The sequence below is a fragment of the Phocoena phocoena genome, chromosome 1 (assembly GCF_963924675.1).
Source record: "Phocoena phocoena chromosome 1, mPhoPho1.1, whole genome shotgun sequence".
NCBI classification, from domain to species: domain Eukaryota; kingdom Metazoa; phylum Chordata; class Mammalia; order Artiodactyla; family Phocoenidae; genus Phocoena; species Phocoena phocoena.
This window is the reverse complement of record NC_089219.1, coordinates 88228405-88242675: the sequence shown is the minus strand read 5'-3', so window position 1 is coordinate 88242675 and position 14271 is coordinate 88228405. Positions and strand designations below refer to the sequence as shown.

General features: G+C 37.8%; 1 protein-coding gene across 1 annotated transcript in view; it reads right to left on the bottom strand.

The window, feature by feature from the left end:
• The window catches only part of PALMD (palmdelphin), a 55221-nt gene extending 44114 nt beyond the window's left edge, over nucleotides 1–11107 (bottom strand). The window contains exon 1 of the mRNA XM_065883006.1: nucleotides 10753–11107. Within this exon, the coding sequence (XP_065739078.1) occupies nucleotides 10753–10797 (45 nt within the window). The 5' untranslated portion in view covers nucleotides 10798–11107. The remainder of the gene's footprint in view (nucleotides 1–10752) is intronic.
• Between the last annotated feature and the right edge of the window lie 3164 nt (nucleotides 11108–14271).

Genomic DNA, 14271 nt, shown 5'->3' with positions numbered 1-14271 from the left:
CCCCAAATTTTAAACTAAGTCTGAAGTTTTATCAAAGAATTCTTTCCTATTGGTTTACTTTTTTGTTTACTAATTTTATCATTTACACACAAAAAAATGTACATTAGGGCCTGGCTCTAGGTTATCTGTATAGTGTCTTTAGTTATAGATTTTGGTACTATGTAGCACAAATGAGATAATTTAACATTTTATTGGGCAAGTTTTCCTTTGTTGCTTTTCTTTAAAATGTCTTGATTAGTAGCAGTAGTTTATTTTTCCAGTTGGACTTTGGAATCATTTTGTTACATTCCAATAGAAACTAAATTGAAAACTCAACCAATTCCTTATGCTTCATCACTCCCTACCAAGCCAAAAAAAAAAAAAAAAATCAACAACCAATCAACCAAACAAACAAGCAAACAAACAAAAAAACCACATACCCTGATGGAATTTTAAAAGTTACTTCTAATAGTAATTATCTTTATCCAGAGATAATCAGAGATCGCTACTGTTATATTTGATTTACATCTGCATGATATATTATAGCTCATATAAAATTTGAATTGTATGTTACACACTTAGTAATCTTATTTTTTTAATATATCATGAACATAATGATATACCATGTCATTAAATAGTTTTCTAAATTATTATTATTATTATTTTTGCGGTACACGGGCCTCTCACTGCTGTGGCCTCTCCCGTTGTGGAGCACAGGCTCTGGACGCACAGGCTCAGCGGCCATGGCTCACGGACCCAGCCACTCCGCGGCATGTGGGGTCTTCCCGGACCGGGGCACGAACCCGTGTCCCCTGCATCGGCAGGCGGACTCTCAACCACTGCGCCACCAGGGAAGCCCTCTAAATTATTTTTAATGGATGCACATTATTCTATTTCACATACATGCATATATATACACACATGTATATTTGCACTGTGTTTACTAAACTAGTGCCTATTTTCGGACGTTGAATTTGCTTCCACTTTTGTACTATATACTATAAGAAATGATTTTATTATGATATGAACATCTTAGGAATCCATCTTGTATGCATCTCTTATTTTTCTTTATATAAATTTCCTTGTTAATGAAATTCTTGGTCAAAGGGTAAAACAGTTTTTGAGTTTTCTTTTACCAATTGCCAAATCATCCTGTTTTAGCAATTTCATGGTGCCATCAGAAGTGAGCAAGAATGCCTCGTTAGAGATTTTGATTGGAATTGCATTAAACTTAAAATAAATTTGAAAATATATGACAGCTTTTTTGTATTCAAACTTTACCTCAAGGAATGGTGTGCTTCTCTAGACATATATATTATATCATTTAGTAAAGTTTCACTATATATATATCTTGCACAGTTCCTTAGTAGGTATAAAAACATAAAGATTTCTTCATATAAATTCTGCACATTTTCTAAATAGGATTATTTTTAGGTTTCAACAGTTTTAAAAAAAATGTAGCTATCAGGAATGGGATGTTTTCACATTACAATTTCTGACTAATTATTGTTTTTCAGAAAGCTATTGATTTTTGTATACTCATTGTGTATCTGAATACTGAGCTTTCAGGTTAATTCATTATTAATTTTAGAGACACTGAAGTGAGGACCAGAGAGTTTATCAGCTTCCCCAAATCATAAAGTTGGTCTAGTGTTGGAATTGATATTGAGCCTAATTTTCTATAATTCCAAATATAATGCTCCTTATACTACTCCTTATCACTTCCCAAATATATCTGTAGAAATACAATTAGCCAAACAAGGGAAATTATAGCAGTAAGGTCTCTGTACTGGTCAGAGTGTTCTGTTTAACTCTCAGCACCAAATTTTAAGAGTGACACTGACATTTAAAAGAGCGTCTAGAATGAGCCTGTGATATGAGGAATGATTGAAATCAAGAAAATAAAGCTGTACAGCTTCAATGGCTAGAGCCATGACTGGGAAGACGTTAAAGGAAACTAGATTCTGGCACATTATGTCAGAACTCAACACAGAGAGTTGTTCTCAAATGGAATAGGGTATTTTGGGAGGTATGAATCCACCTGATATTGGAAGTGCTCAAGGAGAAACTGGGTGAGCATCTCTTGAGCATGGTGTAATGCGGATGGGAATGTGGATGAAGAAATCTCTAAGTTTTCTCCTGGTCCTATGATTATTTCTGAATTTAGCTTTGAAAAACCCTAATTCATATGTTAGCCATGGGCATTGGATGTAGTTATCACTACTACTTATGGGGTGAATTAAAAAGCACAAATTTTCTAAACCTCATTTTATTTAGTAAATTTAGTCTTCTTTCCCAGCTTTACAACAAATTCTGACAGATCTCTAAATAGAATGTGGTTTATGTTCTACTCTTTTATTCCTTTGTCTACCCTTTCCTGTTTGTTCTAATGAATTGTGACAAAACAAAACAAAACAAAACAAAACAAGGATAAACACAAAACAAACTCCTGAATAATCAAAGGGTGATGGTAAACTTGGCCACGTCTTCAGTAAAAAAAAAAAAAAAATCTGTTAGCTGGGTGGACAATCATTAGCTGTCTCCCTCCTTTCAGCTTGATGGTATTCACTCATTCACTTATTCATGATGGGTTTTTTGGGCTCCAGCTAGTGTAGAGCTCGGTGTTGGGGGGAGCCGTGAGAGATGCAACAATGTCTTTGCCTTAAGAAATCCTGGCTGGAAGGGAAGAGACTATGTAGTGGAAGTGGGATGGGGAGAAGGTAACCGAGGCTTAGAATATGGGATGCTCCGAAAAATGATTCTGTCCCAATCCTGTTAAAGCAATAACAAATGCTTCTGCAATGGCATCACATTCTTTCCTTTCGCACTTCTACTCCTATCAGCCTGGGGAAGAGGAGAGGAGACTTCAGGGTGTGAAGGACTGGTTTGGGTTAAAAAGGGGGATTACGTGAAGCAGAACCTCCATAGATTCTTCTCTTTGCTCCACTTCAAACTTTATTAAGAGTGAACAACAGAGGAAGTTCTGAACAAGGGTGAGGTTTATGGTTTTGAAGTTTACTAGAATTTATTGTGATGTTATGAGCAGAGACTCTGCCATTTTCTACGATTTAACTAATCCCTTAGCTTTCCTTGGTCTTAGGTTTTTCACCTATAAAATGGGGATGGCAACATCTGCTTTTGAAAATACTCATACGACTGTTTGGACAAATGAAATAATGAATGTGAAAGTTTTTGTTTTTAAAATCTAAATGCTATGCAAGAATAGGTTATTATTATTTTTTAAATTGAAGTATAACTTACAATGTGTTCATTTCAAGGGTACAGCAAAGTGATTCAGTTATATATATATATATATATACTTTTTCAGATTCTTTTCCATTATAGGTTATTACAAGATACTGAAGATAGTTCCCTGTGCTACACAGTAGGTCCTTGTTGGTTATCTATTTTATATATAGTAATGTGTATATGTTAACCCCAAACTGTTATTATATTTTCCATCTTTTTTAAAAAAATTGAAGTACAGTTGATTTATAATATTGTGTTAATTTCTGCTGTACAGCAAAGTGATTCAGCTTATATATATATATTCTTTTTAATATTCTTTTCCATTATGGTTTATCTCAAGATGTTGAATATAGTTCCCTGTGCTATACAGTAGGACCTTGTTGTTTATCCATTCTATATGTAATAGTTTGCATCTACTAACCCCAAACTCCTAAAACTATAATTCAAAGAGATACATGCACCCCTATGTTCATAGCAGCACTATTCACAATAGCCAAGACATGGAAACAGCCTAAACGTCCATCAATAGATGAAAGGATAAAGAAGATGTGGTACATATATACCTCGGAGTATTACTCAGCCATAAAAAGGAATGAAATAATGCCATTTGCAGCAGCATGGATGGACCTAGATATTACCATACTAAGTGAAGTAAGTCAGAAAGAGAAAGACAAATACCATAGGATATCACTTATTTGTGGAATCTAAAATGTGACACAAATGAACTTATTTACAAAACAGAAACAGACTCATGGACATAGAGAACAAACTTATGGTTACCAAGGGAGAGGGGGATGGGGGAGGGATAGACTGGGAGTTTGGTGATATTATTATCTTTAATCGCAGAATTCTTGTGCTTAGGATATATCTTTATACCTATATTTGTTAGCATAGATTGATTTTGAGTAGCTCTTGTAGCTCCTTTTAACATGTTGTATCACCCCATATCAATCATTGATGCAGTTACACACTGAAAACTTGATGCTTAAGACAGAAGCCAGAGGTTCAGAAAATAACCTGGCTCCATGTCTGAAATGGTTAGAGTGAATCCAGTCACTGGGGTTTTACATAAAAACCGTAAGTTCAGATCTCACTCAAACTGCTCCTATGGTGTTTTAGAAAAATAGACATGTCACAGGGTTCCTGGTGAGGAAACTTCTTGAGCTCCCCAGAATGACACCACTGCCATTTAAATAAATTAAAAATTAAAATATTCTTATTTTATTTCAAGAGAAGCTAGGTAGTTTGAGACTTTAGATTAGGAAGTGGAAGCTCTGTTTTGGTTTTAGCCTGAACTATGCTGTACTTGTTTAGACTCTTGTTAGACTTACTCTCTGGTTTGTTTTAATCACAGTTTTCTATAAAAGAAGCTTTTCCTTTTCACCATCTAGTAATGTTGAGAAAGTTCATGGGGATCCTTGTCAGTAGAGGGCTTTGCAAAGTAGCATTATCGCTCTGTAGCACACTGGAAAAACCACCCCTGGTTATCAAAAGGCAGTTTCCTTAATAAGCTATCAAAATTATTATACCTCATCACACGGTCTCCTTTGTGGGTGGGCTATTATGTTTGGCAAAGAAATGTGGCATAGTACTTTTGTTTGAAGAAACCTTTCCCTCTCTGGAAGAAACATGTAATCTCAGTATAGCACTGTGGAAAATTGTGCGGAGGCTTTATTGTTTGAATATAGTGGCACAGGACATCTTTACTTAGGAGATTCCTGTATCTCCACATACCATCTTTATGTGAATGTCTTGGGATGCTCATGACAAATTGGGAACTCTTCCTGTAACTTTGTCTTAACCGCGAGGTACAGTGGAACAATGGTTCACTATGCTTCCTTTTAGTCATTATTACTTTAAGGAGTCCTTAGAGCTCTAAATAACACAGCGATCCAAACACATGTTAAGGTCTAACTTCTGTCAAGATCCAGGCTGGCTTGCACTTGTTTTCATGCTCTCATTTGTACAGGAAGAATGAACAGGGAAAAAAAATGTACCTGGCCAGCAGCCTGGGCTTCTTGGACATGTGACCTGTGAAGTCATACATGAGGGCACCATGATCAGAAGGGCCCAGTGTTTAGTCTGAATGCTTTTAAACTTCTGCTGTTATCACCTTGAAATTCTGAACACTTTTTGAGCAGGGATCCCCACGTGTTCATCTTGTACGGGGCCTCACAAATTATGTAGCAGGTCCTGCTTTGAGGTCATTAACTGTTTTATTAACTGTTAGAAGATTCCAGATATTGAAAAAAAAGAGAACGAGATGAGGTGGGGTGTCTAGTGAGAGGAAACGTGCTGAGGAAGTAACTATTAATAGAACCTGTGTGTATTTATGTTATTGTTTTAATAGTGGTCTTTTGTATTGGGTAGATTTCTGTTTTATGTAAAGAGCTTTCTACCTCCTACATTCCTATGTTTACAAGTCGAGAAAAAATTCCTTGGGAGTGGAACAAAATAGGGAGTGGATCCGGGGAAATGTGAGAGCTCTTGATAATTCTGAGTCATGAGCAGATTTGGCCTGCAAATCTGTTGCTCAGATTCCAGCATCAGGCCTTTAAGTGGCTCATTACCAAAAGGAGTCAGTCCTAGGCAGGGGCTTGTCCTTGTGATTATTGCTGTTGTCTAACTTTTGACCAAGCTCACCTCCTTCATCTATGATCAAATGTCACCCTCTCCATGAGGCCCATCCTGACCATGCTACTGCAAATTGCAACCCATCCCATACCACTCCTGACACTCCTGATTCCCTTTTCTTCACTTATTTTAATGTGAATGCATGAGGTTTGGCACAGGGTAAGTGCTCAATAACCATAAATTGAATAAAGGGAATGAGAGAATGAGTGGATAACATGCATTTCTAACATTAAAGGTTAAGCTTTGAAAAGAGTAAAAATATCAGCTTTATTCTTACCCCCTTTCTCCTCAGCTGGTTTGTTCTCTGTACATTGCTTCTAGTTCTCAGAATTCTTCTGAGCTCAACCCCCTCACCCCAAACAGTACTATTTTTGTGAATCTATGATCTCTAGCCAGTTTAAGATCTAGGAGTTTTCCAGTCTGAGTCTCCCCATGGTATTTAGTAACAGTATTTTCTAATGTCACCATCGGAGTGGAGACAAGAAAACGTGTTCCTTGTTGGAGGAGGATGTGAGCAGTATAGGATATTACTGGTCATAAGGGGATCTTGCTATTTCTGAGGGAAATTTACCTGCACCTTTTCATCATCCTTTGGTGTGGACCACGTTTACTTCCAGAGAGGAACCCTGTAGGGATAACTCTTTCAGTCCTTCATCTCACTCTTCCTGAGAACGCTGGAGACATTGGTATTATCAGTTCCAGTGATATTCAAAGCACATTTCCAATCACCTACTTCAGTAGCTCTCCTTTTGTATCAAAATCCGCTATTTGTTAAAACACTATGTACTAACTTAAGCCTCAAGAGACCTTTTAATCGATGTAATATTTAATTAGTTTGAAGTACCCTGTTTTCCACTTAGAGTTGAAAACTAAACTCTTTGGCTAAGATATACTTTGACCATTAATTTAGTAAGTGAAGGGTTGGTACAGGTCTACCTCATTTTATTGTGCTTCACTTTTATTTCGCTCCATAGATACTGCTTTTCTCTCTTTTTTTTACAGTTTGAAGGTTTGTGACAACGGGCGCGGAGCAAGTCTATTGGCGCCGTTTTTTCAACAGCATTTGATCACTTTTACATTTTGCTGATTGTTGCAATACTTCAAACTTTTTCATCATTATTATATTTGTTATGGTGATCTGTGATCAGGGATCTTTTTGTTTGGCTTTTTTCATTGTGAGCAGTCTTTTTTTTAAATTGAAGTATCGTTGACTTACAATATTATATTAGTTTCAGGTGTACAACCTAGCAATTCAATATTTTTATAGATTGCACTCCATACAAATTTATTATAAAATACTGACTGTATTCCCCGTGCTGTACATTACCTCCTTGTAACTTATTTATTTTATACCTAATAGTTTGTACCTTTAATCTCCTTTGCCTATTTTGCCCCTCACCTTTCCCCCTACTCTGGTAACCACTAGTTTTTCCTCTGTGTCTGTGAGTCTGCTTCTGTTTTGTGATAATTGTTTGTTTGTTTTATTCTTTAGATTTCACATATAAGTGAAAACATACAGTATTTCTTTGTCTGTGATCATTGATGTTACTATGGCAAAAAGATTACAACTCGCTGAAGACTCATGATGGTTAGCATTTTTTAGCAATAAAGTCTTTTTTAATTAACGTGTATATGTTATTTTTTAGACATAATACTACTGTATTATGTTATGCAATAGTATTATGCAGTCCAAACATAAGTTTTATCTCTACTGGGAAACTAAAAAATTTGTGTGACTCACTTTTTTATGATATTTGCTTTATTGCAGTGGTCTAGAACCAAACCTGCAGTATCTCCAAGGTATGCCTGTACATGGATAAAGTAATGAAGGAGAAACATGAGAGTAAGTGTACAAAATATAACCCATATTTGGTATACCCAAATGAGGTGCCTTCTTTTAAACAATCATTTCTGTGTACTTTCATAATTTTGTCTTTATTCTCTTTAAGTCTTTCTTGTTTTTTTTTTTTTGGCCTCGCCCTGTGGCTTACGGGATCTTAGTTGCCCAACCCAATCCACCCCCTCGGCAGTGAAAACGCAGAGTCCTCACCACTGGACCGCCAGGGAATTCCCCCTCTTAAAGTCTTTGAGAAGGACTTCTGACTAATCTAAAATTCAACTTACTGATATGAGAAATGAATGTCACCATCACAGTAATTTTGTTTTCAGCTTGAGAGCCTGGTGTCACATTCCATCTACTTACTACGCTTAATCTGATTTTTTAAAAAGAGGAACAATAGGACTGGCACTTGAGTCTGTCAAGTTATAGGCATATACATTTGTTTTTTAAATTCCTTGCAGTGGAAATAATGACTTTTTGGACACTCAAAATCATGTGGAATAAATATAACAGTGAAGATTATTTCATTACACAGCCAGGAATTGGAGGGATAACTTTTAGTATAATAATCAAATAGATCTTTCTTAGACTGTCAAAAGTTTTTTATTTTTTCTAACAAAGTGCCTATGAGTTGCTGTGTTGGGTTACATTGGGCAATTGTCTTATGATTTTGATTTTGTCTTATGATTTTATAAAGTATATAAGAATTATTTCAGTGTAGGGAAATAAGAGGAAAACAGTTAAAATTAGGATATTGTCTCTGAGTTTTGGTCTAGGTCAGAGATTTTGAAGATTTTAAGTACTTCCAAAAGTGAAACAATCCCTGCAAACTCTCTGGACACTGTGTGTTTTCATTTCCCCAGGGGGAAGGGCAATAGCTGAGGTGGCTTCCTGCATAAGGCAAGGGTGGAGAAAGCTGGCATTTCCCAGGGTGTCCAGGGGAGATGAGTGGATGTGTTGTTTCCATGGACACACCACTGCTCCATTTTTTCCTTTTAGGTGGTGACCATTGTGACTGGACTTAGTCTGGTGAGGTGTACACTATTGGAGATTTGCTCTCACAAACTCTTCTCAATTTTTTCTCTACAATCTTTATACAAGTATCTTACTTCCAAAATAGAATTACTTTGTGATTTTACTTTGGAGATTTGCTTAATTCTTTCTAATGGGATATGGTTAAGCTAATGAAATATTCCAAAAAGTAGTTGTTATTTTATTTTTTAAATGATCATAAAAACACACACCAGTATATTCAAGAACCTATTTATTGTCTTGTCTGCTTGTAAGGCATTTAAGGCATTATGACTTTTGTTCTAGTTCTATTTGCATTTGGAACCCTCAGTGAAAATTCCTAGTTTTCCTGAATAACTGTGTGCAGTCATACCTTTAGAACACATGCGCTTTAGTACGAGTTGTAAGGTGCACTGGGTGTAAAAAGGGTGGAAGCAAGGGTGGGCTGTGATTCAAAAAGGAAAATGTGGAACAAGGGGCTACTTGTGGATTTCATTGGATACATGATTTAATTTAGTTAATTAGGAGATAGAAGCATCAGGAAAAGCGGAGCTTGTGCCCACACAAGTCACACAGTCTAATACAGTAACCTTTAGACAACAGCTGTAACCTAAAAGGCCCACGCCAAAAACAACAGAGCAGGGCCCAGTTCCTGTCCCTTAAAGCGGGACAGCTGAAATGGTGGCTGAGTTTAACAACAAAAAAGAACAAAGCAAAACAAACAATAATCCAAATCAAGGTTTTCTGAAAGGAAAATGTACTAATTAGAAGTTGGACATTTCGAGAACACTGTCTTATGGAATATGCCAATTTTATCTGTGGATTTTTGGTTCCTAACCATTGGCTGAGAAAATATTTCAAGTTATTGCATCTTTCTAGGTGGAACTGAAACATTGTATCCTTCTAATAAAAATTCTAAATTGGGCTTAGCATAGTAATAATTTATGCTGTGGGACTTTGAAGAGCAAAGAGTAACATCTTTCTACCCACCCTGATTTTGCATCAGTTTTCTTTCCACAAGGCAATGAAGAGTTATTTTTATAGATAGTAATGTCCAGTATACATTGAAATTAATAAATCCGCATCTGTGATATTATGCATCAGTTTTTAAAAAGTACTCCTGACGGTTAATTTCAGTGGCAGAAAATGCTGAAAAAATTGGGATGTTGATTTCCAAAGTGGTTTTTCTTTAAAAAAATTATAAGTTGTAGCTAATGATAAGTGATTGTGCCAGAGATTTCCAGGTTACTGCCAAATAGAGGATTTTGGAAAATTAAAAAAAAAGAAAAAGCTGGATCATTTAAGGAAAGTAATTCATTTCACACTTTGACTCTTTCCCAGAACAAACATAAAAAATGCACTATTCTCCTTCCCGGTATTAACGAAATATTTTCCAAATCCATTGCATTGCATGCATTGCATTCCTTTATCAGGATCTTATTCAGTTTGTGACTCTGCTGGAAACTGATATCTTAGAATTAATCTGATACATGCTTTTACCTACTTTTCTCTTGTTTAATGCTAAGCTTAAGTACAACGACATTCATTTTAATTTTGTTAGGCTTTCTGGACACACTTCCACAACTACAAATAAAAAGTTTCAAGTCATTTGTTTTATTTCTTTTTCTCTCCTCCTTTTAAAAGATTTTAACTTTTTGGTGAATTAATTGTTTAAAAAAGTTTCCAAGTTAGGGATCTGTTTTTTGATCTACTGTTTGTCGAATATAAATTTAAGGAAAATCTGCATTTTTTTTAAGGTACATAGAAGGTTAACCAAACTGCCTTAAAAGCTTCTGACTGCTATTTAAAACATAGGCACAGTTTTTGTGGAAATCAAGAACATTTGCCCTGTACTCAGGTTCGGAAAACCAAGAGTTACAGAGGGTCACCAGGGTTAAGAGAGTGGCAGAGACCCGTCGTCCATGAAAGGTGACAGTTCTGTTTTTCCACTTACGGGGCTCAGCGGCCGGGGCAGCTAGCAACGCTTCTGTTTGTATGAGCAACCTTCTCCATGAGTTATAACTGTATGCAAGACTTACTGTGATGGCCTGGAGTCTCTCCTTCACCAGCTCAGCTTCTTCCATTCTAGAAGTCAAGGACAGGCAGCCAGTGAGGGAAGTCCAAAACTACCATAAAGCAGGAGCCTCCTTGGGGAGAGGAGTGGAGGTGACAGAGAAGCAGGGAGAAATCCGCTTTGGCAGCGGTGGAGAAAAGCAGAAATCCCCGACTCGGCAGGAGCGTCTCTGAGCAGATGTACAGATCAGGCCAGACACATGTAATGAGGGTGTGCTGGGGAAGCAGACGCTGAGGCTGCTAGCACGGGCTGACTGACAAGTTTGAACGGCAGCCGTACAAGCCCTTTTCCTTCAGGAGCTGCCAGCTCTTTGTTGTAATGTGCACAGTTAGCAAGGCACATTTTCTTATTAACTGTTCCTTACCCAATTCATTCTTTCCTAGGAGTAGCGCTAGAAGCCCATGCACTGAGTGCTTAATCAGCCTCTGCTCTAGCCACACACAATCAAATCTCTGCATGTGTGGGTCTGTGTGTATTTGTAACAAAGTTGTTTACCTGTACTGTCCTCCAGAGTTGCAAAGACAAAGGCTTACCTTGACTGGGTCAAGTCACTTGCTTGCCTTTCTTCCTTTAATTGCATTTAGATAAGAATACAAAATTCTAGAGTAACTTTAGAATTTAATATAGTGGTAAACTTACATCAGGCTGTCCTTGCCTTTCCCTTCCCCTCCTACTTCAGCAGTTTGTTTCAAATTTTGGAATCTTTAGGTCATGGAGAAATTAAAGGCATTAACGTGACTCTGTTAAGAACTTGGTCCACCGGCTGTGTTCAGTGTGGTTTAAATGTCAAGTACCACCCTCCCTTATTTCTTGTCTTGGATTTCTATGGAATGCAGTTCTTTCTTGGATCCTATTCAGCAATGACACTCAGAAAGTTGCCCATCTTGACCTCACCAGTTATGCAAGAGAAAGGAATGAGACTTTGAAAGTGTGATGAGACATTCTGTAACTCATGTAGTCTGACACCATGTGAGCATTCCCTGGCCCTTTAGAAAGAGGAAGTCAAGCCCAGCGAAACTCTTAGGTCAAAGCAGAGGCTGGGAAGCTTTATGACTGACTTTGTGTTCTTTCCCCTACCATTTCTTTAATTAAATTTTGATGTAATAAATCCTAATTACCATCTACCTCATTGTTACATGTTTAGATGCTATCAAGCACCTTCATATCAACATTCAGCTGAAGAGGTTAAAAGGACACCCCAAACATTGAACAGATGTTCTTATTTCCTTTGCATTATTGATATCAGTAATAATAATGGCTAACATTTGTTCAGTACTCTCTATAGGCAAATGCTTTACGTTGGATTTTTCTTACAAGGTGCTGGCGATATTAGCCCTATTTTAAAAATGAGGGAACTGAGGATCAGAGAGGTCATTTGTCACACAGGTAATAAGTAGCAATGCCAGGATTGGAACCTGTACTTTCTAATAGCCATTCATCAGTTCTGCCCAAGAAGCAGGGCAAGGTGAAACACAGGCTGAAGGTTACATCAGTTGTTATGAGAAAGAATTGGACCCCCAGCCTCCTCCTCCATCTAGCTCCCAGAACACTTAGAGCTGGTTATAAACCCCTTAGTTAGAACTCTGTGGGGATCTCCTCTGGGTGACCTTTGTGGCCCTAGTGAGAAAAGATTTCCCCATATTGTCATTTAAAGTCACGCTACCATAGAACCTTAAGGTGAAACTCACCAGTTTCCACAGTCTGAGGACGTACATGAGTGTAGTTTGTCTTTACTCATACATCCTCAAGGGACATTTAGGGAGACTAGAGAATGGGAGAATTGACCAGGTGTGGGCCAAGCTTGATTGCTATTGGATGGATATTTAAGCTTAAAAGATCAAACCTTTAAAATTTTTGATTTTGTTTATCTGCAGATCCTGGCTGAAATTAAAGACAAGAGAGCGGTAGTGATAAATATCTCAGTCAGAATTGTGTATTTGCTGCTCAGAACAGATGGCAGCCTTCCAATTATTAGTCTGGATCTTTTCCTAAAACCAATTTACCTCTTAAATCTCATTTCTGTAATGGGAAAACCCAAGTGTTTTCTAGTGCAAGGGGAGGACTAGATTAAATAAGAGAATCAGGGAATTTAGGAGGGAGCAAAACTGTAATAACTGATTGGGATCATCATGTGTTTATTCATTTATTTAGCTGATAACACTAATAATTGCGAATTTTCAGCATTTGTTATCCATTTATTCTGCACATATTTGTTGAGCACCTATGATGTGTCAGGTACTGTGCTAGATGTTTGAAATACATGGATAAACAAAATTCCTGCTCTGCTGGAACTTATATTCTAGAAGGCAGTAAAAGATAAATATAATAAACAAGCAAAATATAGGAGGTGAGAAGATGACTATGTTGGTCTGAGTCCTTTTGAAAAACAAATGCCAAGATGGATTAAATGTGTTTGATTTTATTAGGAGAATGACAGTATGAGAAAAAATGGGGAGGTAGGCAGCAAAGGCTGGAGCTGGGAAGGTCTGGGAGAGTGGTCAGACCATGGTGCATATTTGACCAGACGGAAGGCAAGAGGGAGGGAAAGTTGGGTGAAAACAGCCCAACCTGCAGTGCAGTGTAAGGAGGATCGGCAAGGCCATCAGAGAGTGCTGGAGCCAAAGTCAGCTACCAGAGAGGTCCTGTGTCTCCGAGGAATGAGCCTATTTTAGCATTCCTGCCAGACTCAATCAATGGCTGGGAGTAACCCCTGAGTGGCACGGTCTTGATGCAAATACGGGGATGGATTTCAGAGTACAACAGCTGGGACCCCTGGTCGATTTTATTCTCATAGTTGGATGTCTGAGCGGCACATTCTCATGACAGCCACAGTGATAAATGCTGTGGAAAGAAAATAGAGCAAGGGAGGAGAATAAAGATCTCTAATGGGTGGCAAGTTGCAGTTTAGAATTGGGCTCTTAAGGTAGCCTGCATGAGAGAGAAGCATTTGAACAAGGCCTTGAAGGAGGGTTGGGACTTAGCCATGAGGATATCAGTGGGAAGAGCTGATCAGGAAAAGCCTGTGCAAAGGGCCTTGGGTGGACTCTTATGTAGCATGTTTTAGGAGCAAGGCCAGTATGGTTAGACAGCTGGGACTGAAGGGAAGCATAACAGGAGATGTGATTGGAATTGTAACTAGTCTCGGTCCATGAATGGGTCTTGTTAGGCCATTGTAAGGACTTTGGCTTTTACTCTGTGTGCGGTAAGAAGCCAATGAGGTGTTCTGGGCGGAGAAGTAACATGACCTAGCATGTTTTGCAAGGATGGAAGTAGGGAGACTAGGCAGGATGCTACAGCAGTAATTCAGCTGAGAAATGATGGTAGCTTGAGCCAAAGTGGTACAATGAGGGTAGTGGGAACTGGTTAAACTGTGGATATATTTTAAAGTAGAACCCACAGTATTTCCTGAGATTGGATACAGGGTTTGAGAGAAAGAGAAGATTCATGATAACTCTAAGACCCTTGGACAGGGCAAATGGAAGTT